Source organism: Geospiza fortis, unplaced genomic scaffold (assembly GCF_000277835.1).
Source record: "Geospiza fortis unplaced genomic scaffold, GeoFor_1.0 scaffold318, whole genome shotgun sequence".
NCBI lineage: Eukaryota > Metazoa > Chordata > Aves > Passeriformes > Thraupidae > Geospiza > Geospiza fortis.
In genome coordinates this window covers 1,648,809-1,670,823 of record NW_005054371.1, presented here as the reverse complement: position 1 = coordinate 1,670,823, position 22,015 = coordinate 1,648,809, and the positions used below count along the sequence as shown (strand labels likewise).

The window sequence follows — 22,015 nt, the reverse complement described above, 5'->3', positions numbered from 1 at the left end:
AGAATATTAAGAAAAGTTAAAGAACAGTTAATGAAGGTCATAGAAGATATTACAGGTCAGATTACTAGTATCCCATGTTATAACGTGGATTCCACAGAGAGTATATTATCAGTGTTTTGCCGGTTTTCAAAAAATTTGTGGGATTTAAAATTTTTCCAGACTGGTGTTTGCTACGCACTGGATTTATTTTTTGCAATTCATCCTTTGTTAAATTTTAACTAAAATAATTCTACAGTTTCTGAGAACAAAGCTATATTATTATAATTTCTGGTGTGCCTATTAGAGAACTCTAGGGCTTTTTTATTTTTCATTCCTCGGTGGCCCATCTTTGAACTAGGGACACTTAAATTTGGCAGGTGAAGCAGTTGATGAAGGGTATTTGTGTTGCTGTTCCTACAGCAATTTGTCCTTGCCAAATTTGACCAGTTTATAAAGTTTAAAAAATATATCCATTCTCATGTGCTTAAGCAGAGCAATAAATTGTCCCAAGATGTCTGCTCTGGATACATGGCAGACTGGTGAGCTGCAGGACATGCTGGGATGAGCACAGGCATCCAACAGAGAACCTACATCTTCTGTGCCAGGAAGGAGCCAGAGGAAAGGCGACACATACACAGATAATTCAGACTTGTGGGAAAAACCCACTGCAAGTGGACTGGGAATCCTGCAGGGCAGGGAGAGGAATTGATGGGGAAGGAAAGGAGGCAGAGATGAACAGCAGAAGTGGAACAGGGACAGGCACTGACAGTATCATTCAGCTCCTTGATGATCAGTGTCCCTCTCTGGAGCAAGAGGCATCCTAATTCTGTTTCAGGGTCTGAAACCTCTTTGAAACCTGTCACAAATGACCCATCAGTTTTGCCAGACCTGTTACTATCACCAGGAGACAGACTGCTGTCTGCACTGAGGAAATGTTTGTTCTCACATTTGGTAGTTTATCTATACAACCAAGGAACTAAAAACCACTGATGGCATGGAGATATTTTTGACCCTCAACTGCAAACAACAAACACAAACTTAGATTAGTTCAACTTTCTTAAAAATTGATTAAAATGTGCCATCTATTGTTTTATTTATTGTGTTTTAGCAATTTTCAAAGAAGCACAAGTTATAAAGCAAAAGTTATGTCTGACTACCACAAATACTCAGCCAGTGCTAGTAGTGAACATCACTAGTGGCACAGCTGCTCTATATACTACCATATGTCACCAGAGGTTTCAGTTACAGATTTGCTGTCTTCAAAGATTTTGTGCTGTTCAGTTCAAAGAGCTTTTCTAATAGAGTGATGCAAAAAAGCATAGTTTTCTGTGTGAAATCTGCAGGACCAGAGAAAAGAAGCCAGGTGGAAATTTAGCCTCTTTTTGCTGCTAGGTAAATTGCACTTCTATTATGAACAGAAGCTGTAAAGAAGCTCCAACTTTACAGGTATCTTAAGTAGTGTCTGCATCCCCATCAGAGGCCATGAAGTGGTAGCACAGTGAACTTTGGAGTAGCAACCACATGTAGCAGTGGCAGTCCAGCCATAGACAGAAGGTTCTCTATAGATTAGCCCATAAGCTGCTAGGTGCAGGATGGAAGTACCTAAAGGATTAAAAGCTGTTTTCTGATTGCTTTGATGTGAAACTGTATTATGACTACAATTTTTAAACTTTTCACATTTGCCTTTCCAAAAAGCCTGCACTGCAATGTGATCTCATCTGCAGTTGCCAGCAATCGAATTCAGCAAATACCCCATCTTGATCCAGAATGTGTTGTCAGATCGAAAAAAGGCTTGATTTTTAATTGTGACTGTAAAGGACTGTTGGTCAGTCATACCCTGTGTAACATCTCTCAGGTCTTCCTGGACTGCCTGGACTGCCTGGACTGGATGGACTAAAAGGTCAAAAGGGTTCTGCAGGAGCTCCAGGTAAAGATGAGAAATAACTTGAACAGAAAATCTTCTACATGACTGAATGTGCAAGGAAAAGTGCATATTATTCTGATGTTTGCCTTGCCCAGAAGATATCATTAAGGCTCAGACCAAATTTTCAAACAGAATCTAAAGTATGCTTAATGGCACACCTGCAGTTATTTGTGGGGAAAACTTTCAAACTTCCATTACTCACATAGTTTTGTTGGAATGCTTCAAGGCTGTTTATAAAATTAAAAAGTTCAGCGCAGACGATTCAAAGGAGAGCCAAGTCTCTTTTTTTTAAATATGAAAAAGATAAAACTAACAAATTAAAAGGAGACTTGTGAAATCCCAGCTCCATTTAAAGTCCATGGGAGTTGTGCCTCAAACTCAAGAGGAATGTGGATTTCACTCATGCTGATGTATTCACAACTTTCAAAAGGTGCTTTTGAAGCACTGTTAAAAAACAATGCTTATAATCTATCTAAAGATTGCACATATATGCTGATAGAAAATTAAATTTTGAACCATGCAATCAATTTACATTTCAAGTTACAATAATGACACCATACAAAATAACCCCCGAAGAAGAGCATTCAAGCAAAAAGATTACTTTCTTTGAAAGTGATGAATTAGGGCCAGATTCAACAAAACTCTATCCAGCTTCCAAGAGAGAACCAGAAAAACAGCACTAGGCAACCCTTGCAAGGAGGAACATCTGCAACTGGTATTTCTGTTCTGCACATCTGTATTTGTACTTGCTGTAAGCTTTATGTACATAATTGTTTTCTTACAAAGGTCAGAGTGAGACAGGGCCCCCAGGATACTCAGGAGAAATTGGACCAAAAGGAGACAGAGGTGAACCTGGATGGCCTGGTATTTCTATTCCAGGGCCCCCTGGAGAAAGGGGATTCCCAGGATTTCCAGGTAAGTAAAGGTTTTCTCCAAAGTGCTGCTCTGCAGTGTAGAAATTAAGTTCATAGTTAATTTCTTTTTCGAAAGGCACTTACTGTGATTAATATGGACATTACTCAGAAGATTCTTCCTCTAAAACCACTTCTGTTGTAACACGCTGATGTTTCAGGTAGAGATACAGAGACTGCAGAATTTCTGGTTTATGTTACAGGAAAGAATGAAAATAGAAAATTATGGACATCAATTATGGACTTGAATATACTCAGAGAACTGCTAGGTAGGGTTGCCACTTTGGAAGAAATTCCTGAAGAAAAAAGAGTGCAGAAGATCTGGCAGTCCCAGAACTATAGTGAATCTAACAACTGTTCTGATGTAATTGCAAGATAGAACTGCTTCACAAGATTGCAGTGGTTATTTTAGAGCTTGGTGATATGGGAACTGCACAGAAATGGGAAAAAGCAAGTGTTTAAGGAAGGGCCACTGAGAAAGTGAAGAAACTGGAGAGAGAGGGAGAGGGGGAATTGCTTTAGCTCCAGGACAGAAGGCCCAGGAGGACTTTATTAATGTTTGTAAATACTGATGGGATGGACCTGGAGGCAGTTCCTTCACAGTGATATCCAGTGAGAGGACAAGAGGGAATGGGCACAAATTAACATACAGAACATTCTACTTAACTATAAGGAAAAGTTTTCTTTTCCCTGTGAAGGGAATTGAATATGGGAACAAGTTGCCTGGAGAAGTTATGAAGTGTCTGTCACTGGAAATACTCAAACGCCAGCTGGACAGAGCCTGAGGCAACCTGCTCTAGCTGATCCTGCTTTGAGGGCAGGGCTGGTCTAGGAAGTCTCCAGAGACCCACTCACCCACTCAAGCCTCAGCAACTCTGTGATTAGAAGTGACATCAGCTTTACGCTGCCAGACCTTGCCACAGTCACATAACGCATGGAAGAAAAATAGCAGGAGATGAAATCTGGTGAGGTGAATTATTCTAAGATGAAGACACAATCATTTTTCTTAGTTTGGTTACTAGTTTGTGAACTAGGGGAGTCAACAGAATAGTGCTTTGAGGAAAAAAGAGCAGGTTTAAGTCAGAGATGTATTAACACTGTCTGACAAAGGATAGGCAAAGTCTTTGATAGCTGTGATCAGCTTTGACAAGTAAGAGAAAACTCACCAGAAAGTAAATGGAAGGATGGGGTCAAAAGCAAGACTGAAGAAACTAGATTTGTTTTTTTGTAGAAAAGAGAAGGCAACAGAATGCAACTCACATGTTAACAAGCTGCAACTGTTCAAAAGTGTTGTGCAGAGAACTCTGCCTGTCACAAGTACGGGCATAAATGTTTTAGTGTGGAAAAACTCAGATTAAAGACTGGGGGGAAAAATGCATTTAAGGGTAGTAAATTCATCTTGTTCACTGAGGTTTTTAGCAATCAGTGTAACTCCCTTTTGCTAGGAACAATCTGTGAATACTTATCCTGCCCCAAGCAAAATCATTTCATAGTCCCCACTTACCTAAATTGCTACTATTTCTCCCATTGCTGGAGTTCAGGAAAACGTGGCTCTCTGTGGCAATGTGCCAACATGGGATGATGTATTCTTCAGGCTACACAGATTTTATGGGAAGAACTAAAAATTTAAAAAGATAATTAATATTTTCACTTTGACAAGATGGCCTCATTAGCCTGGGGACTGGTATGTTTGGTATACAAGTGTGACCATACATTACCTCCATGACTTCTCATGTCAGCATTCTTTTACTTACTAACTTCTGCCTGTAATCTAAAAAGAAAAACCTCAGAATTATTTTTTTTAATGTGATCCCTTAGGTAAAAGAGGACCTGTTGGACCCACTGGACCTATGGGAAGATCTCCTGATAGTGCCTCCCCTGGTCCTCCAGGCGATCAAGGATTACCTGGTTTAGACGGCATCAGAGGTATTAAAACTAAAAATACCAACTTTTACCATGTAAAAAACCCCTGTGACTACTAAGAATAACAGGGTTACCGTCTGTGAAACAACGTATAGAAGTGCATAGGGAATAAAGAAACCCATCACTACCTCAGGGAACACACAGAGAAGTGAACACTAGGTGGATAACCAACCAAGGACAAAATGCAGATCTCCACATTAAGCAACACAGTAATAAAGCTATAAGATATAAATGTAGAGAAACAGTATTTCAATGAATGTACCAGTAACTTGCTGCCTCTTGTGCTTGCACAAAAGTTATTTAACTTTGGGAACTATTCTTGTCATTGTCTTCCTTGGACAAAGGCTAACACTAGTAGTTCCAGAAATATGCAAGGGCTGTCCTACATCCTAGACAAAATCCCTCCAAAAAAACCAAACAAAACACTCTAGAGTAAAATAAAAAAAAAAAAAAAAAACCACCAGCAGAACTTGGCTATTTTTAGATGTTTGTGCATACATTAAGAATAAAGTCCTTTTCCATAGGTGATCCTGGGAATCCTGGTCCTCCTGGAGAGACGATCTTTGTGCGAGGAGATCCAGGTGATAGTGGTGTTCAAGGGGCACCAGGTAATCCTGGGCCACGAGGACAGCAGGGAGCCAGAGGCCCTCCAGGGAGCCAAGGAAGAGAAGGCCCAAAGGGTATGGTCAGAGATGTTTTTAAGTTCTGTGTGCATTTATTCCCAGCCCCTGTGACTGAGCCTTGTGCCCACGGGTGGCCATTGGAGATGGAGCTGGGCAGAAGGGGTGGAGGCTGGACATTCCACAGCTCTTCCTGGTTACCTACAGGCACAATAGGGTTGGGGTAGAAGGTGAGAGTAGAGACAGATTCACATGCACTGCTTCACAACAGCTTGTTGGAAGACACTTCTGCCACTCTGAGAATAAGGCAGTAAAACATTTGAGTCTGCCAGATAAGCAAACCGTGACCCCCTCTTCAGCGGTCTTGAGAAACTATGGAAAATGCAGATGAGTTTGAACTAACTGAGTCTCACATCTGCCCCTTAGCAATAGCTTGGAGCTTTCAACAGATTCTTTAGTTTGAAAACAGAAATCTACACTATGAATTCTTAGCTAGATAGTCTGCTTCTTTCACACACTGTAGAGAAATCCCATCTACACCAATCACTTCCAATGTCTACAAAAAGAAAAGTCATAAGTCAGATCCAGACCGGAGAAAGAAGAAATGTGTATTTTTTTCTGTGGCACAACAGAGTTGAGGATTTCCAAGCATCCAGACTGCATTTTATTTTTGTTTGGTTTTATTTCCAGGTCCTACGGGCATCCATGGCCCACAGGGTCCACCTGGTGCTTTAGGACAACCAGGAGACCAAGGTTTTCCAGGAAGACCTGGTCCCAGAGGTCCCACAGGTACTTATGAACCTGTTGCTTAGTGTCATTCAACTCTAACTGTGATCCTTCAATTCATATATAATCATACTAATGTTAACTTGCATGCAAATAATTTAAAAAATCTCAGAAAAAAGACCCCTGCAGTTGCCAACTTAAATGATGTCTCATTTGATTAAAAATTTCTGAACTATTTGTTTCTAATGTCACCTCATGTAAGTGATTTCAGTTCTCACTCCATTCTTTACTCTTAATTTACATGCCTGAAACTTGCTTCCACCTGCACCTCAATGGCCACAATCCGCTTTCCATTTTTCAAATCCTTCAGGTTTCATAGGTAAGTTCATGACTTGATTATTGCTTTCATGGGAGCTCTCTTATATGTAGAAACATTCAGCTCTTATTAGAAGGTATCCTTGATGTGGTTTCTAGGAACAGTAGGACATAGCTATAAGTACATATTTCACATAAACAGCACCAATGTCATGAGAATGCTCTGCTGAGAACTCTCATGCTAAGATGTCAATTAGACTTGTGAAACATTTGTTTCTAGTTCTTATTTGGTTTTTTTTTGGTTTTCACACAAGATGCTTTCTAAGCAAAATTGTAGCAAAAGCTTGAATCCTGACTCTGGATTACTACAAACACTGCACTTTCCATCTGACTAAATGTTGATCCAAAATGCAAACAGGCAAAAGCTGCCAGTAACTTTCAATATATAAAATGTGACTATTCTTTATTATTATTATTATTATTACTACTTCAAATGGCTGTCATGGGCTGGCCTTTTTGGCCTGCCTGTTGATGGTTTTGCAGAAACAAAATAGGCAAACTACTGCAAAATTTTCCATGTGCTAAGGTGTTTGCACTGAAGCTGGGTAGGTAGACTTTAGGCTTTAACTCAAGTCAGTTTGGGGCACATTAAGACCGAAGCTGTATACCAAATATGTGAAATGTAGAATCATTCAATTGTTTAAGTTGGAAAAAACCTTCAACATATCAAATCCCACCATTAACCCAGCATTGCCAAGGCCACCCCTCCACCATGTCCCCAAGTGCCACATCTACACGTCTTTTCAATGCCGCCAGGGTTGGTGACACCACCACTTCCCTGGGCAGCCTGTTCCAGGGCTTGACAGCCCTTCCCATGAAGACGTATTTCCTAACATCCAATATAAGTCTCCCTTAATGAAACTTAAGGCCATTTCCTCCTATTACTTGGGAGAAGAGACTCTCTACAAGCTCCTTTTAAGTAACTGTAATAGAGCAGCAAAGTCTCTCCTAACCCTTCTCCAGACTAAATACCCTCAGTTCCCTCAGCTGCTCCCCACCAGATTTGTGCTCCAGACCCTTCCCAGCTCCACTGCCTCTCTCTGGACACATTCCACCTCAATGTTTTTCTGGTAGTGAGAAGCCCAAACCTGAATACAGGATTCAAGGTGCATCCTCACCAGTGCTGAGCACAGGGGAATGATCACTGCCTGGTCCTGCAGGCCACAGGGCAGGATGCCATTGACCTTCTTGCCCACCTGGGCAAAGATCACAGACCAGCTAACATACACTTGCTAACACTGCCTTGCCACACTGCTAATACTGTGCTAAAAGACTAAGAGTAATATTAGAACAGTAGGACTCAGTTATTCAAGATGTTAAAATACTTAAAGAACACTCTTGAAAACCCAAATCAGCTAACATTTATGTTGACTTTTTGCACGGGAACTATTAGCCAGTCTTGCAATTCACTTTCCCATTACACATTCCAGGTGACCCTGGTGAGCCAGGGAAAGTGGATGATTCATGCCCTACAATCCCAGGGCCTCCTGGGGAAGCAGGCCAAAGAGGAGAGGATGGCTCTGTAGGATTACCAGGGCCAATAGGCCACCCTGGACCCCAAGGTAAGCTCATGTTTTGAAAGCTTGGATGTTCTTCTCAGCCATTTAGACAAGTTGAAAAGGGTCAGTGTCAGTTATTTCTCTGTGTTTTACCCTCTCTCTTCTCCTTAAACACTTACTAACAGTCTCCAGAAGTACATAGTGGGCTGGTTAATGCTGAGGATGATGGATAAATGTAGCTGAACCAGGCTGTTTGAGCCTGCCTGAACTACATTCCCATTTCCTAGGCCAGGCAGGGCAAAAGCATGAGACACTGTTGAGAAAAAAGTTCTTTAAGTAGTATTTTTCCTTTTTCCCCACCAAGTTATAAAGCAATGCCTCAAACCAGCCCTGTGGTTTAGACCTATTTGGAGGATGTTTAAAATGTACATGCTTTAAAATCTAGCAATAATGAATCCCAAAGCTCTGCTAACCAAAGTCCTAAGAGGACACTGAAGTCGGAAGTGCCTAAAATAGAGGTCTTTATCTGTTACAACACGAAAAATTTACGACCAAAGGAAACTGACCAAAGAGATCTTAAAAGGAAGTGATGAAAGACCGAAATGTTCTTCTGACAGATGAAAAGAAAACAAGGGTGATGCTGGTACTGGTGATCCTAAAAGAGAGGCCACCTTCACAGAAACACAGCATAGGCTGTATTGCAGTGTCTTCAGTTTAATGGTGGAATCCCTTGTGTGGTTTTAGGTATTTCCTACTTGGGAAACCAAAGTTTGTTGCGTTGGCTGCTCTGGGTCCAGAGGAAAAAACTCCATGATTGTCTCCCAGGAGATTCCCTGCAGCATGAAAGGAAACAATGCAGTTTTTAGTTAACTCTCTAGTTTTAGCTATCTTAGTTGATTAGCCAGCTAAAAGGGGTTTCTGGGGTTATACAGCTGTGTTTCCATTATACACATCATTAAGGGTTTTTTAAAACCAGGTGATACAGTGATACACATATTTGCATTGGTTTTATGAAAGAAATAAAGAAACAGTAATGCTTTTTCCTTCATTAAGATGGGAGAATCCAATTTTTTCCTGGCTTGGAAGGCAAACTGTAAGTTTTACTGGCTAAAGCAATGGATTTTGTTAAAACCCCTCAATGTGCTTAAGCTTTGGAAGAATAACTGCAACAAACATAGAAAAGCTGTTAATTTTTTTTGACTGGTTCAGACTTTCTTAGTAAAAAGTAATAAGGGGAAGTTTGAATGCTGTGAGACAACCTTGAATTGAACCTCAGTCTGCAGGTTAAATAACAAAGTCTGCAAGGAATGAAACACCATTACTGAGAAACAACTGTGGTGGGTGCTAGAGAAACACCCTCATCAGAAAACTTCAATCATCAAAAGGGGAAAACCATTCTAAGTGCAACAATACGTGATAAGTATTACTTTGTTCAATTCAGATTGTTTTAGGTAGCCAGTGAACAGGCCCATCATTATCTGCACACTACATGGGATGTACCTTTTACTGTCACAGCCACGCCTTCCTCCCTAATGTATAAAGTGCATAGACATGTGAGAAATACAAAAAAGTGAGGCCATCAGGAGCCTAAAAATGTCTAGTTCTCCCTCTGTGTTCTCTAAGTATTCCAATACCTCCATTACTTCAAAGAGAGTTCACTATGGGTTCTAAGACGTTGCTGAATGGGCTTCTCCAAGCTGACAGCTTGGCTTCCCTCAGGAGGAGTTACAGCTCATTCCATGGTGCAGATCCTCATGGCAATTCTGCACAAGGCTTGCATGATAATGTTTACTGGGGAATGCTTTGATTTCAACTGTAAATCACACAAGATCTCTGGAGAGGATGGAAAACCTTATCAGGAGCTGCTGTTCCTAAGTCATACCTCTGAGCTACTGCTGTGGTCACAGGGTGAATAAGTGGTGAAGAGAATTCCCAGCAGAAGCAGTTCTGCACCTCCCTGTCCTGGTGTCCATTTTGCTGCCCTTTGTGTTTGGACAATGCAGAACCTTAAACGCAGCCAAGGAAAAGCACATACTTTGTATTTATGTAGGCATAAAAGGTGAAGAAGGATCATATGGCCTGCCAGGTCAAGATGGGTTACCTGGGGCACCTGGACCACCAGGGGACCAAGGGAGCCGAGGAGAGCAAGGATATGCTGGGCCACGAGGTAAGAATAGAGTGTGACTTTGGGGGGAGATGTGTGAGATGATGCACAGACTCAGTTTTCTCTCTGCTCCCCCAGTTCCCACATGGATACAGCCACTTCTAGCCTGAGATTCCATGACACCTCTTGCCCCTTCTCAGTTCAAGCATTGACAGTGACATTTGTGAATGATTTCATAACAAGACCTGTTGGAAGAAAATTTATCTCAGCATCCATTATTAAGCAGAAAGGCAATTAAGCACCCATGGTCACACAGAATATATCAATAGGCATGCACCTCTGAGCCAGAGCTAATGGGGCAACTGTCTGGCAGTAATTAAAGTTGTATTTTACCTGTGACTGCTCTCTAATAAATTAAGGGTTTAATACATATGTGAGCAAGGGGCATCGACTGTTACTGCAAGGATTCAAATTCAGTCCAAACCTTCTGTTCATCCTAGTAAGTCTGGGAAATCATTGCCCACTTCATTTCATTTCCTAATCTATACAGCACAAGACAGAGGCACAATAGAAAAGCCAAGTGCCAAGCATTCAGTGGCAATCTAGTTCATTTCTCTCCCAGAAGAAGGATTACAGAAGTCTGCTTGTATCTTTATTGCCCAGGACAGCCTTGAAGTTGTATTATATTCAGCTGGGAACCTCTTACTGAACATTTACACATAGCAGGTGTGAACTTCGTATTTTATACAAGTAAATTTTTTACCTTTCTCCAAGGTCCACCTGGCCAGACTGGTGTCCCAGGACAACCAGGCCCCCAAATTAGATCTGCAAGTGGATTCTTGCTCGTCCTTCACAGTCAGTCAGACAGAGAACCACTCTGCCCACAGGGGATGCCAAAGTTATGGGCTGGCTATAGTCTGCTGTACCTGGAGGGACAAGAAAAAGCCCATAATCAAGATCTTGGTATGTATTGTACATAATTGCTCTCCAGCTAAGGGATAATATGGTGTTATCTACGCAAGGAAAGACAAGTCACATGGAGCAAGCTATAAAACTGTCAGCTACTTATTTTCTACACTAATTTACACTGATTATAATTAATTTGGTTATCCTGCCCTATTGTCACCCATTTAAAAGGGCTTTCTGCTGCTCTGCAATTGAATGCAAAAGTATTTCTAAATAATTTTGACTTGAAGTTGGAGAGATGAGGGGTTTATTTCACTTATCCTAGCTCATTTTAGGCTGTCTTTGAAGTCACTGGAGAGATTTTCCTAGGTCAGAAATCTTATTTGGCCACTCTGAAATAACTCCCTGGAGGCTCTGCTCCTTTTTTACTGTAGACACAGACTGGGAAAGAGCTAGTTAAGTTGGGTAAGTACAGTTGGGCAGTATAAGTAAGCTTTACAAGTAAATTATGCATCATGTGTACAGCAGAATCCTGTGCTTTTCAGAGTCAGAAGCTAATATTTTTTGGAAAAGCCAAAGCCAAATTCCTTCCAGAGACAGCTCCTTTTGGTGCCCTGGATCACTTCTTCCCTGTCTTACACAATTCTGACTAAAATAAGATGTATAAATAAGCTGCCTGACTTGCAGCCTGAGGAACTGATTGGTGGCAATTTGCACAGAAAAAGTTTCCTAAATTCTTGTTGACTTGTTATACAAGAGTCAGAGAAGTCTCTGAGGAGGAAAGATCAAGGACCTAATAAGCTGAACAAAAAAGAAGTGTTTAAAAGAGCAATAAAAAGAGCTATTTTTAGAATAGCAGTGATGTTTCAGAATGTTTCCACTATTGTGTGTCTGGCATTTCCCAGGAGAGCCAGTTGCTAACAGAATGCCTCATAACAGCAGTGAAAATAAGATTCAAAGAAAATCCTGTGTGATTTTGCAGGCATTCTTCCTACTCAGGCTGCTCCCCATCCTTCATTAGTACTGGCATGGAATATTATCAGTGATAAACAAAACTGGCTTCTGTACAGAAATGTCACATGTCTTTAATGAAGGTGTTTAGGTTTGGAGGCATTACAGAAATAACACTTCACACACCAAGTTCAAGGCAGAACTTTGTGCAGAGATTATTGCTAACTCAATAGGCCATCATGAAACTGCTCTAAATTCAGTTCTGGAAGAAGTTCACCACAGAAGTATGCACTGGTCACTTCTTGGTTCCCACTGATGTCTGCCTGATGAGAATTTTGCAGGATTGGCTCTGCAAAATCCATCAATCCTTTTATTTCACTTTGGGAGTCTGTGAAACCTTTCTGGAAGTCAGTAGGATAGCTGTTGGGATTTCAGCTTAATGGACTGCTAGCAACGGCTTGTCATACTGCACAAAAATGTTTCTATTTATCAGCATTGTCACTTGGTTTCTCACTGCTCTTAATGAGTTTGTAAATAGCTGATCTCCTTTTAAACCAGCCGCCACCTCTTGCCTAGTTTATTTTTCAGTGTTGGCACAGCTAAGAAATTTGTTATCATAACTGTTTCTCATGGTGACAAACTACAACATCATGTTTAAATATCAGATTGACACAATTAAATATTACTGGTCAAAGGAAGATACGTACTGGTAATAGGTCTCTGTTTTTCACTTAGACATTTTGGTAAAGAACTTGGGAGGTTTAACATCTGTGCATTACCTAAATCCTGCTAAAATACATAGTTTTGTAGCAATATTGGTCAGAATACAATTTTCAACTGACCTAGGAAGTGAAATAACTGGCATCCCTTGCTGTTATTTTCAGGTCTGGCAGGGTCCTGCCTGCCTGTGTTTAGTACCATGCCCTTTGCCTACTGCAACATCAACCAGGTGTGTTACTATGCCAGCCGCAATGACAAGTCCTACTGGCTGGCCAGCGCGGCCCCGCTGCCCACGGCGCCGCTGTCTGAGGAGGAGATCCAGCCCTACATCAGCAGATGTGCTGTGTGTGAGGCCCCTGCACAGGCTGTGGCACTGCACAGCCAGGACCAGTCCATTCCCCCCTGCCCACCCAACTGGAGGAGCCTTTGGATAGGATACTCATTTTTGATGGTAAGAAAGTCGGTGCATCATTATATAGATATGTTTCTTTCATCCAGCTTTTGTATTCTAGAGGTTCAAAGATTTGTAGTTCTGAAAAGTAAATTATTCAATGTCTAACAAACATTAAAGAGGAAAATTCACAAGAAACAAGACAAAGGTCAGTTCCAAATTGCAGAACCTGGCTGTAGCTACATATACTGTACTCAGAGACTTAAGATATGCATTTCTTAACATAACAAAGGTTTTGCCTCCTTGTCTATAATAAACAATGGGATTTTCATGTACAAAGATAATTTTTAGAGTTAGAGCTCCAGGTGTTTTTAATGCCATCCTCAAGTTACATTTGCAGTAGTTTGGATAATGGCATCATTCTGAATCAACCCAGACAACTCCTTCCTTCAGTTCGATAAATACCTGAAAGTTAAGTGAGCTGGCTCTAGACTTTGAGATTAATTTATTACAGACCAAATTAAAATTTTCTCCAGCAAGAGAATCTTACTCCAATATAAGATTACAAAAACCAGCACAGTTAAAATCAAGTAGGGAAAAAGACAGATGAACATCATTTACCTAGTTTTCATGCACAGTTACCAAGTTGTCTCTTTGCTCTTTCCAGCACACTGGATCTGGTGACCAGGGTGGTGGACAGTCCCTTATGTCACCCGGAAGCTGCCTGGAAGACTTCAGATCAGCACCATTCATCGAGTGCCAGGGCCAGCGGGGAACGTGTCAGTTCTTCGCTAATGAATACAGTTTCTGGCTGACCACCGTGGTGCCTGAGCTGCAGTTTGCTTCAGCCCCCCTGTCAGGGACTCTTAAAGAAGGACAAGAGCAGAGGAAGAAAATCAGTAGATGCCAGGTATGCCTGAAGCATGGCTAAAAAGCAAAGCAAAAACAGGCAGCTACAGAGAGAGGCTTAGGGAAGGATGAGCAATGTGCTAAAGGTTTAAACAGCACCTGGTGTTTGAATCTGTGTCAAGGTGTGCAGCACTGTTCTTTGTTGGAATGGAAAAATGAGACACAGATGAGGGATGTGCTGAGCCTCATCCACCCATGTACACACATCCACAGGCAGTAAAATCTCATGTAAAATAATTAAGAAAAGAAAAAACTCTGTCCCATTGGAGTCCGTTGCTGTAAAGTACAGGGAACAAGATGAGCTTGGAGGATTTAGTCAAGCTGGGAAGACTAAGAACACCATACCTGTTGTGCAAGATAATGGATTTCCTGTCAGAAACGGCATTGCAGCCAGAAGAATATGTGCATTTACATGGCATATTATAAATATTTATCCATATCAATAGAAATGTGCGAACATATAAATGTCAAAACCCTGTAGCTGAATTTCCCAAGCTAAAGAAACTTTGCACTTGCTGTTTCTGAGGGAAGGGGAAAATGTAATGGTTAAAAAATAATCTAATAATAAAAACAATGAAGATCAAAGTCTTTTACCACTGCAGTACTGACCCAAACTGAAAGAACTGTTAATTGGGCTTTCATAAGTAACAAAAAGCTGTAAATCCATTTAACAGGAGATTATGTCAGAAAATAAAATTAGCTGTGATAACAAATCCTTGAAAACCCGTATTTATATTTACAATTAATTTCTAAGAGCAGTTACATTAAATTATTAAACTCTAATCCAAGTTTCCAAAGAAACAAAGCAATTTCTAATATTAATTGAAAAGAAACAGTGACATGGTGATAAAATGGGTGAACTTATCTGAGTGATGAATATAAAAAGTGTTAGGACAATAAACTGCATTCATTCTTTGGTTCTTTGTTTGTAAATACACCACGAAAAAAAAGAACCATCACCATTAAGATCTTTATGGAATGACAGCTCTGAAGATCCTTTTTATTTTTTAAAGCATTGATTGCAAAAATGTTCATACCCTAAAGAACTAATCACCTTTTGAAAAAATGAAAACACATTTGTACCTCCTTCATTCATCTGCAAAACCAGAACTATTAAATGGTTCTATATCATGGGGAAACATCTGAAAACACAGATTACAAATGGAGAATCCATCACGTGCAGAAGGGCCACAAATGCCCCTTTTACCACTTAAATTAGCTACATTTTACTAGAATGGAATCAAATGCTTTTTCCAGCCCTTTTCATTTCAATTTGTGTTCACTGAAGTGCCCCCAGCAAAAGGATTTTCAAGGAAACTGAATCCTCATCCAAGGGTCCTAATTCAAAGTAAACTGCCTCTGAAGCCATCACGAGTACAACAGGCTGATCAGCCAATTTAAAAGCTGGATACACAAACTCAAAGAGCAGGAAAGACAGACATTCCAAACTCAGCCAGAGGAAAATAAAACAGTTGGAGGATAAGTCCAGTCAAGTGTAAATACATCTGACTGTGCAACTTCCTCCTGACACAACCAACAAAATGTGCTCTCCAATGTGCTGCGCTTACATGGTGGTCAACTGACTCTGCCCTTTCACCTGGGCAAGGGCCAGGAGCCCTCCTGGGGCATGTGCCATTCCCACCTGTGCCAGGGAACATTTCCCTCTGGTCCTGTGCCTGCTGGAACAGGGCACACCTCAGATCACTCCCGGGTGATCCCAACTGCACCTGGCAGATCTGACACTGGAGCAGGCGCCACCCCCTGCCATTAACCTGTATGCAGGAATTCCATCCCCTCCTGATTCAGGCAGCATCCTACAAGCAGGGTAGAGCAGCTCTCCAGCCTGACATAAACGCCAAAGTCTCGGCTCTGTGAGGTGCTGAGCAGCTCAGGAGCTTCCTGTGGGAAGAAAGCAGTGGGTGAAGAGGAGCACCAGTGCTTAGGCCACCTGTTCTCCAAGGTGTGCAAGCTGTGCTCCCAAAAAGGCCTCAGCTAAAGCCCCGCAGGGCAGGGAGCTGCAGCTGCTGCTCACAGGCACAGGAACAAACACCAGTGGCTCAGGTGATGGCCCCATTTCCTGAGTGGATTCAGCTGATTCCACACTGAGGTCTGGTTTATGAGCCTCACCTGGTAGTGCTCACCAGCTCCTCTCACTCATCTGCAGCCTCTTTTCAGGTGAGAAACCCTGGAGAGGGGCTGGGGCTTTCCTGGAAAGCAAAGCAGGGCTTTTGGTATGAACTGCACTGAGGTAAACAACAATCAAAATCTTATATACCTTGTTACTGCAAACTAGGTCATAGGGACAAGGTGAAAACAAAGGGATAAAAAGGGTTTTTAGAATTGCATCTGTGTTCACCTACCTTGAACAAATGCACCAAAAAATCTTCGAAACATCAGCAAAAAGCCTCACCAATAATTTAAAAAGGCTATTTCACAGCACTTTACCATGTTGCTCTTTTGTTTCCTTTAAAAACATCACACTAACCCCCCATATTTGTGTATCATTTTTATGCAGAGTTTTTGCAACTGTGCCAGTTCCATTTTACTATGGTCTGTAAGAACATATATAGGAAATGTATTTTAAGCTACTACTGATAGGTCAGATATTTCATAAGTGTGCAAATTTCTGTTCCATGCTCAGCTAACTCCATAAGGCATTTGTCAGAAATATTGTACTAATTGAAAATTACATTGCAGATAAATTGCTTAATATTACACAGCAAGTAAAACAGATCAAAGTATAAAGCAGCAGATGCTTTAACTCTGCAATCATTTGTCCCGTGACTAAAAGCAGAAAAATAATTGGTAAATTATTCATAGGGATCCTATTTATGAAATTAAGTGTGAAAAGGCATAACTGAAACTGTTAAGAGTAAAAACACTCCAAAAAGCAATGGCCTTGTGCTGGCCCTTGAAGTCCAAATTACCCTTACTATGGCAGTTCAGAGTTTGGATCTTGTGCAGGCCCAGTCAAGAATTTTATCCTCAACAGTAGGCAGGATATTAAGAGCAACACAGAAAATGATGCTGGCTGCACTTGGAGGTCACTGAAATTGGAGCCATTTGGTGTGAACTGCCCTGGGATTAAATTCAGATCCAGTGATTTCTAATGAAATTTGCTTGTCTATCACCCTGGCAAACCACGGCCAGGACACAGGGAAGGTCCTGGTTCTAACTCAAGGCAAATCCTCAGGGCAGGTAGCAGATTCTTGTCCCCCACATCCCTGTGCATCAAGATTTCTAGAGGATAACAAATGGAAGGAAAACACTGCATGGCCTGAAACCTGATCTGCTCACAAGAAATGTGGCCATTTTTGCTTCATTTGATGTTTTTCATTACAAGGAAGGAGATGCACAGGCCAATACTGAAAACATCTCTTGAATGTCATTGTTTTGGTGTATACAGAGCGTGTCAAAAGGGAGAGACTAAAGCAAAACTTTAGAGTCCACAATCCACATGCATAGAACAGGTATCAGAATGAGAGGACAGCAGAGAGCTGCAGACAGAGGTGGTGTTTGGCTGGGGCCTGGGAGCTGACACAGCCTCCCACAGGAGCAGTGCAGGGGCCATGGCCAGGCCTTGCTGCCCCAGGTCCCTGCTTGTCATGTGCTGAGAGCTGTCAGGGTGGGGAGCTGGCCCTGGCTGGCAGCCATACACCTGCTCAGCTGCTTCACCCCCCAGCAGGACAGGAAAGAAAACAGGAGGAGAAAGAGCAAGAAAACTCATTGGTGGGCATATAGATGGGGAAGTCACTTACCAAGCACTGTTGGGGGCTAAATAGACTCAGCTCAGGGAATTAAATTTATTATTTTGGGGGAAAAGTTGACAAACCTTAACATACCTTTCCTCCAAGTTTCCCAGGGCCAACTCACTCCAGGCCCTGCTCTGCTCTGTTGTTACCACAGCAAGTGCCATCAGACCCTTCAGTGAGGCAGGGGGCAGCCAGAAGCATCTTGGACAGGTGTTGTTCCAGGTACAAAGTGGCTTCTCTGTGCTGCACCTTCCTTCTCACTCTCTTCCTGTGCTGACACTGTTCCTCTGTAGGCTGCAGCCCTTTTGTGGCAGTACCTGCACTGGCATAGATCATTCCCAGAATCACACTATTATGTGCAACAAGTTTAAGCAAAACTGGTCCAGGGATTCTTTCAGGGTAAACTCTTAACCAAAAAAAAACCTCTTTCCGAGTTTGGCTTGTTCATGAGCACCAGAGGAAAACAAAAGTAGTATCACAACAGTGAAACCCCAGAATTCCTACAGTCCACACATTTTTTGCCTGTATTTAAGGCAAATTAAGCAAACCTTTTATCCATTAACCATTTAAACAAATCTTTTATTCATTAACCCAGGCAGCTCAGTTGTTTGGAAAGGATCCCCCTAAAGCTTTAAAGCACACTCTGCAGCAGACTGAATGTGCTCTGCACTACACCTGCTCTGGGCACACAGGGCCAGCCTGCAGGGACTATTAAGCAAACCTTTTATCCATTAACCCAGGCAGCTCACTTGTTTGGAAAGGATCCCCCTAAAGCTTTAAAGCACACTCTGCAGCAGACTGAATGTGCTCTGCACTACACCTGCTCTGGGCACACAGGGCCAGCCTGCAGGGACTGTGCCAGCCCTCCAGCACAGTGTGTGGGGCCACACCAGCAGCCCTCAGCAATGCTCTGACCTGTACTTTCATCCAGATTCAGGACACAAACCACAGCCATCTGGGAGTTTTTTTCTGTTATTCCACATGGCCACCTCACACTGATGTCCCAGACTGACTCCAAGTCCTTACAAACAATCCTTAAGTAACTTGTAACTCCACTCAGTGGCCATCCACAGCCAAATGCTGCACAGATGAGAACTTCTGTTCTAAGGCTTGACTTGCATTAGAACTGTCTGAGCAAGACAGAAAACAACCATCCAAGGCCATGGGGAGGAGCTGTAATGGGGAACAATTGTTTGCAAGAAAAAGGATCCCTTCAAAGCCAGCTGTGAGGAGGAGCAGTCAAGCAAGGACAGAACCCATCAGTCTTCAAAACAATAAAAAAATTCTGTCAGCAGGTGAAGCAATTGCTTCATCAAACTGGGGATCTATTTCATGACTGGATCTGATTTCAGAAATCAGCATTTTAAACTGACCAAACAACAAAAACAGCTGCTGAAATTCTGCCCACCTGAACCATCTGGAAAACTAGCCAGGTGGAGAAAAAATCCCCATCAGCAAGCACTCCAACAGATGCTGCTCCATATTCATATTTAACAGCTTTCCCCTTTCCTAGTCACTTCATACAGATGTTCCAGAAGGTACTGGAAGTTCAATTAAAGGTGACATTTTATAAGTGCAAAGTAAAAACAACTCCATATTTGTCATTCTGGAGTGAACCTGTCCAACAAAGACAGTTCCTCCATGTAAGGCAGCTCACACACCTCACAGCACAGCTCACCTTGCGCTTGACCACACACTGGCCCCAGTGCTTCACAAAAGAAGACAGGCTTGAGCTTCGTGGGATTTGAAATTCCACATATTTAAATGTTTTTCACAGATTCACTGAATTAGAAATGCAGAACATGTGAGACAAAATCCCAACCAAGTTCTAATGGAAGACCCACAGTAAGGTACCACCCTACAGACTCTCTGCTGTGTCCCTATGTGTTACTCCTGATTGGTTTCTAGCAAGATTTGGAATGAAGCACTCAAGTTCCAAACTGACATTAGGTTCAGCTTGGCAAAACAAGGTTTCAGTACCCAGGAAAACAAGAACTTTTCCAGAATTTAGTCTTCCATGTACATGGCAAACACCACTACAAAGGGGTATTTTCATTGAAATGGAGAGTAAACTTTCTCATGGGCAGAAATCAATTAAATTCTGATGGGAAGTAAAAAACCTAAAAATGGCTACTCTGAGGCAGTTGCAGCTGTAGTCTGCTTGACTCTGCACATCTGCATTTTAAAACTACAAAAAAATTAGTATTTTAGAATGCTGTGATTCTATTGTGCTTGAATGTTTAAGATGTATGTAAGAAAGTGAAATAGATGCAATAAATGGTACCAGATGTTACAGAAGTTTTGGCTACAGACAGGTTGTATCTCTGCATAGATGATGTCACAACAGCCTTCGCAGAACTTCATATGTAAATACTTTATAATTTTAAGTCAGCAAAGAGGTCATTCCATACTCACTAATATTGGATGGATTTAGGGGCTGTTCTTTCACTTGTTCCATGCATAAGGAAGGAAGACAGGGATTCACAGAATCCAGTAGCTGCACACAAATCTCTCTCAAATGATCCCTGGAAAGAATGGTTTGGTGAAGGACCAGACCTAAACCAACATTCTGCATCAAGGCAAGCACATTTACTGCTGGCCTGCCCAACAGCCCTGAAGGGGTACCTGTTTAACCAGCTGCAAACAGACAGAAGAAGGAAATTCTGGAATATCTCTAGCTTATTTGGAAAGTTCACTACCTACATGTTTAGAAATCTTTTGCTTGCACTCCTTTTGCTGCAAATTAGGCCAATTTCTGCTGGTAAATAGAAAGAGAGCTGAGCTTACTGCTGTTCTCATGCAGCAGAAGAATGCCATCATACGTATCCTTGATCTGCTCTTTCACTAACCAATTGCTTTACCCATCCCAGTGGATCATATAAACAGAAATGCCCAAACCATATTAGAGTTGTGTGAAAAACTGAGTTTCTCCAGTTTTCCCAGCTCCTGAAAGAATAAATAGGTATCAGAATTTATTGCAAGACTTTTTAGAAAGCTTGACACTCCTTCAGAAGCAGCTCCTACAACTGAAAGGTCAGAAGCGTTAATATTTTCTTGCCTTCTGAAATCTGGTAACAAGTAAGAAATAACCATTTTTTTATATAGGGAACAATGAGAAGCTTATAATAAACCCAGGCAATGATTCTGTCCTTCATGTCTGCACACTCCAGAAGCCACAGCACAAACACCAGGATCTGCTTGCCAGCTGTTGTGTGGAAGCACAACCCACATTCCCTCAGTGCTGAACCAAAAGGGGCACAATTCCCCAGCCATGGAATCAGAGGGGAAAATGAGAGCAATCCCCATTCCCAGCCCTTCCCAGCAGCAGGGAGGGCAGCTGGATCCAAACTGTTCCAAACTGTTCACTCTTCCATGCTGGGCCATCTCTACCCTCGCACCTCTGAAGAGAAGCAGCAGTTTCAAAGGTTGAGCAGTTCTCTGTTTTTGTATAACAGCATATATACACTCAGCACACAGGGGTATCATCATTAAACAGAGCAAGGGATGGCCAGAGAAAGTTACTTTAGTCCCACAGGCAAAAAAAAAAAAAAAGAAAAACTGCTGGCCTAAAGTGGCCAGTCCCTTCACTATCTCCTGCTACACCCTATATGCCTATATAAATACTGTTTTCTTGGTATTTTAAGGGGCTTTTTTTTCTCTTTAGGAGAACTGGTGCTGCCAGGGAAATCAGCACACTGACACAAAACCACAGAATTTGCCTGTGCTTAAAGACAAGATGGAAGAGGGAAAAGAATTTTAAAAGCTAAACACAGTTCTTTCATCACATCTTAATTCTGGGCTGTGAGAAACCCTTACTTATTAACAGTAATATGTTAGGTCATTCAACCATTAAATTTCAAGAATGTGCCCATTAACAAGTCTGCTGATTAGGATTAATTAGGGAGCGGAATTTCTTACATGGTACCTGATCACAGAGTTTAGAGGAAGTACAAACAACTCACAAGAAATCACAGCTCCTACAACAAAGGAATCAAACTGCAGATACTGAAATATTTTATACAAAGCTACGTCTGCTCCAAGAGCCCTTGAGGCAGTCAGGCAATGACCAGGGCCAGAGAAGAAGCAAGGTCCAACACTTACCTGGGTAACTGCCCTAAATTTTTGTCCCTGAAGAGACCAAGTGCAACAGAGCACACTTGGGATTCATCTGCCACCTCTGCTCTCAGTAATGCCCTGAAAACTGACTGATGGGGGCTTTCATGGCAAAAATCCTGCTGAGGACTCACAGAATAGTTTGGGTTAGATGGGGCCTTTAAAGGCCATCCAGGCCAACCCACCTGCAATGAGCAGGTGTTAATAAACCT

General features: G+C 41.8%; 1 protein-coding gene across 1 annotated transcript in view; it reads left to right on the top strand.

The window, feature by feature from the left end:
- The window catches only part of COL4A4 (collagen type IV alpha 4 chain), a 60,580-nt gene extending 46,518 nt beyond the window's left edge, over positions 1 to 14,062 (top strand). Inside the window, exons 37-47 of the mRNA XM_031060030.1 lie at positions 1,835 to 1,906; positions 2,690 to 2,818; positions 4,633 to 4,740; positions 5,262 to 5,417; positions 6,048 to 6,146; positions 6,454 to 6,462; positions 7,889 to 8,020; positions 10,008 to 10,124; positions 10,836 to 11,024; positions 12,803 to 13,089; positions 13,697 to 14,062. Of these exons, the coding sequence (XP_030915890.1) occupies positions 1,835 to 1,906; positions 2,690 to 2,818; positions 4,633 to 4,740; positions 5,262 to 5,417; positions 6,048 to 6,146; positions 6,454 to 6,462; positions 7,889 to 8,020; positions 10,008 to 10,124; positions 10,836 to 11,024; positions 12,803 to 13,089; positions 13,697 to 13,960 (1,562 nt within the window). The 3' untranslated portion in view covers positions 13,961 to 14,062. The remainder of the gene's footprint in view (positions 1 to 1,834; positions 1,907 to 2,689; positions 2,819 to 4,632; positions 4,741 to 5,261; positions 5,418 to 6,047; positions 6,147 to 6,453; positions 6,463 to 7,888; positions 8,021 to 10,007; positions 10,125 to 10,835; positions 11,025 to 12,802; positions 13,090 to 13,696) is intronic.
- Positions 14,063 to 22,015: the final 7,953 nt, after the last annotated feature.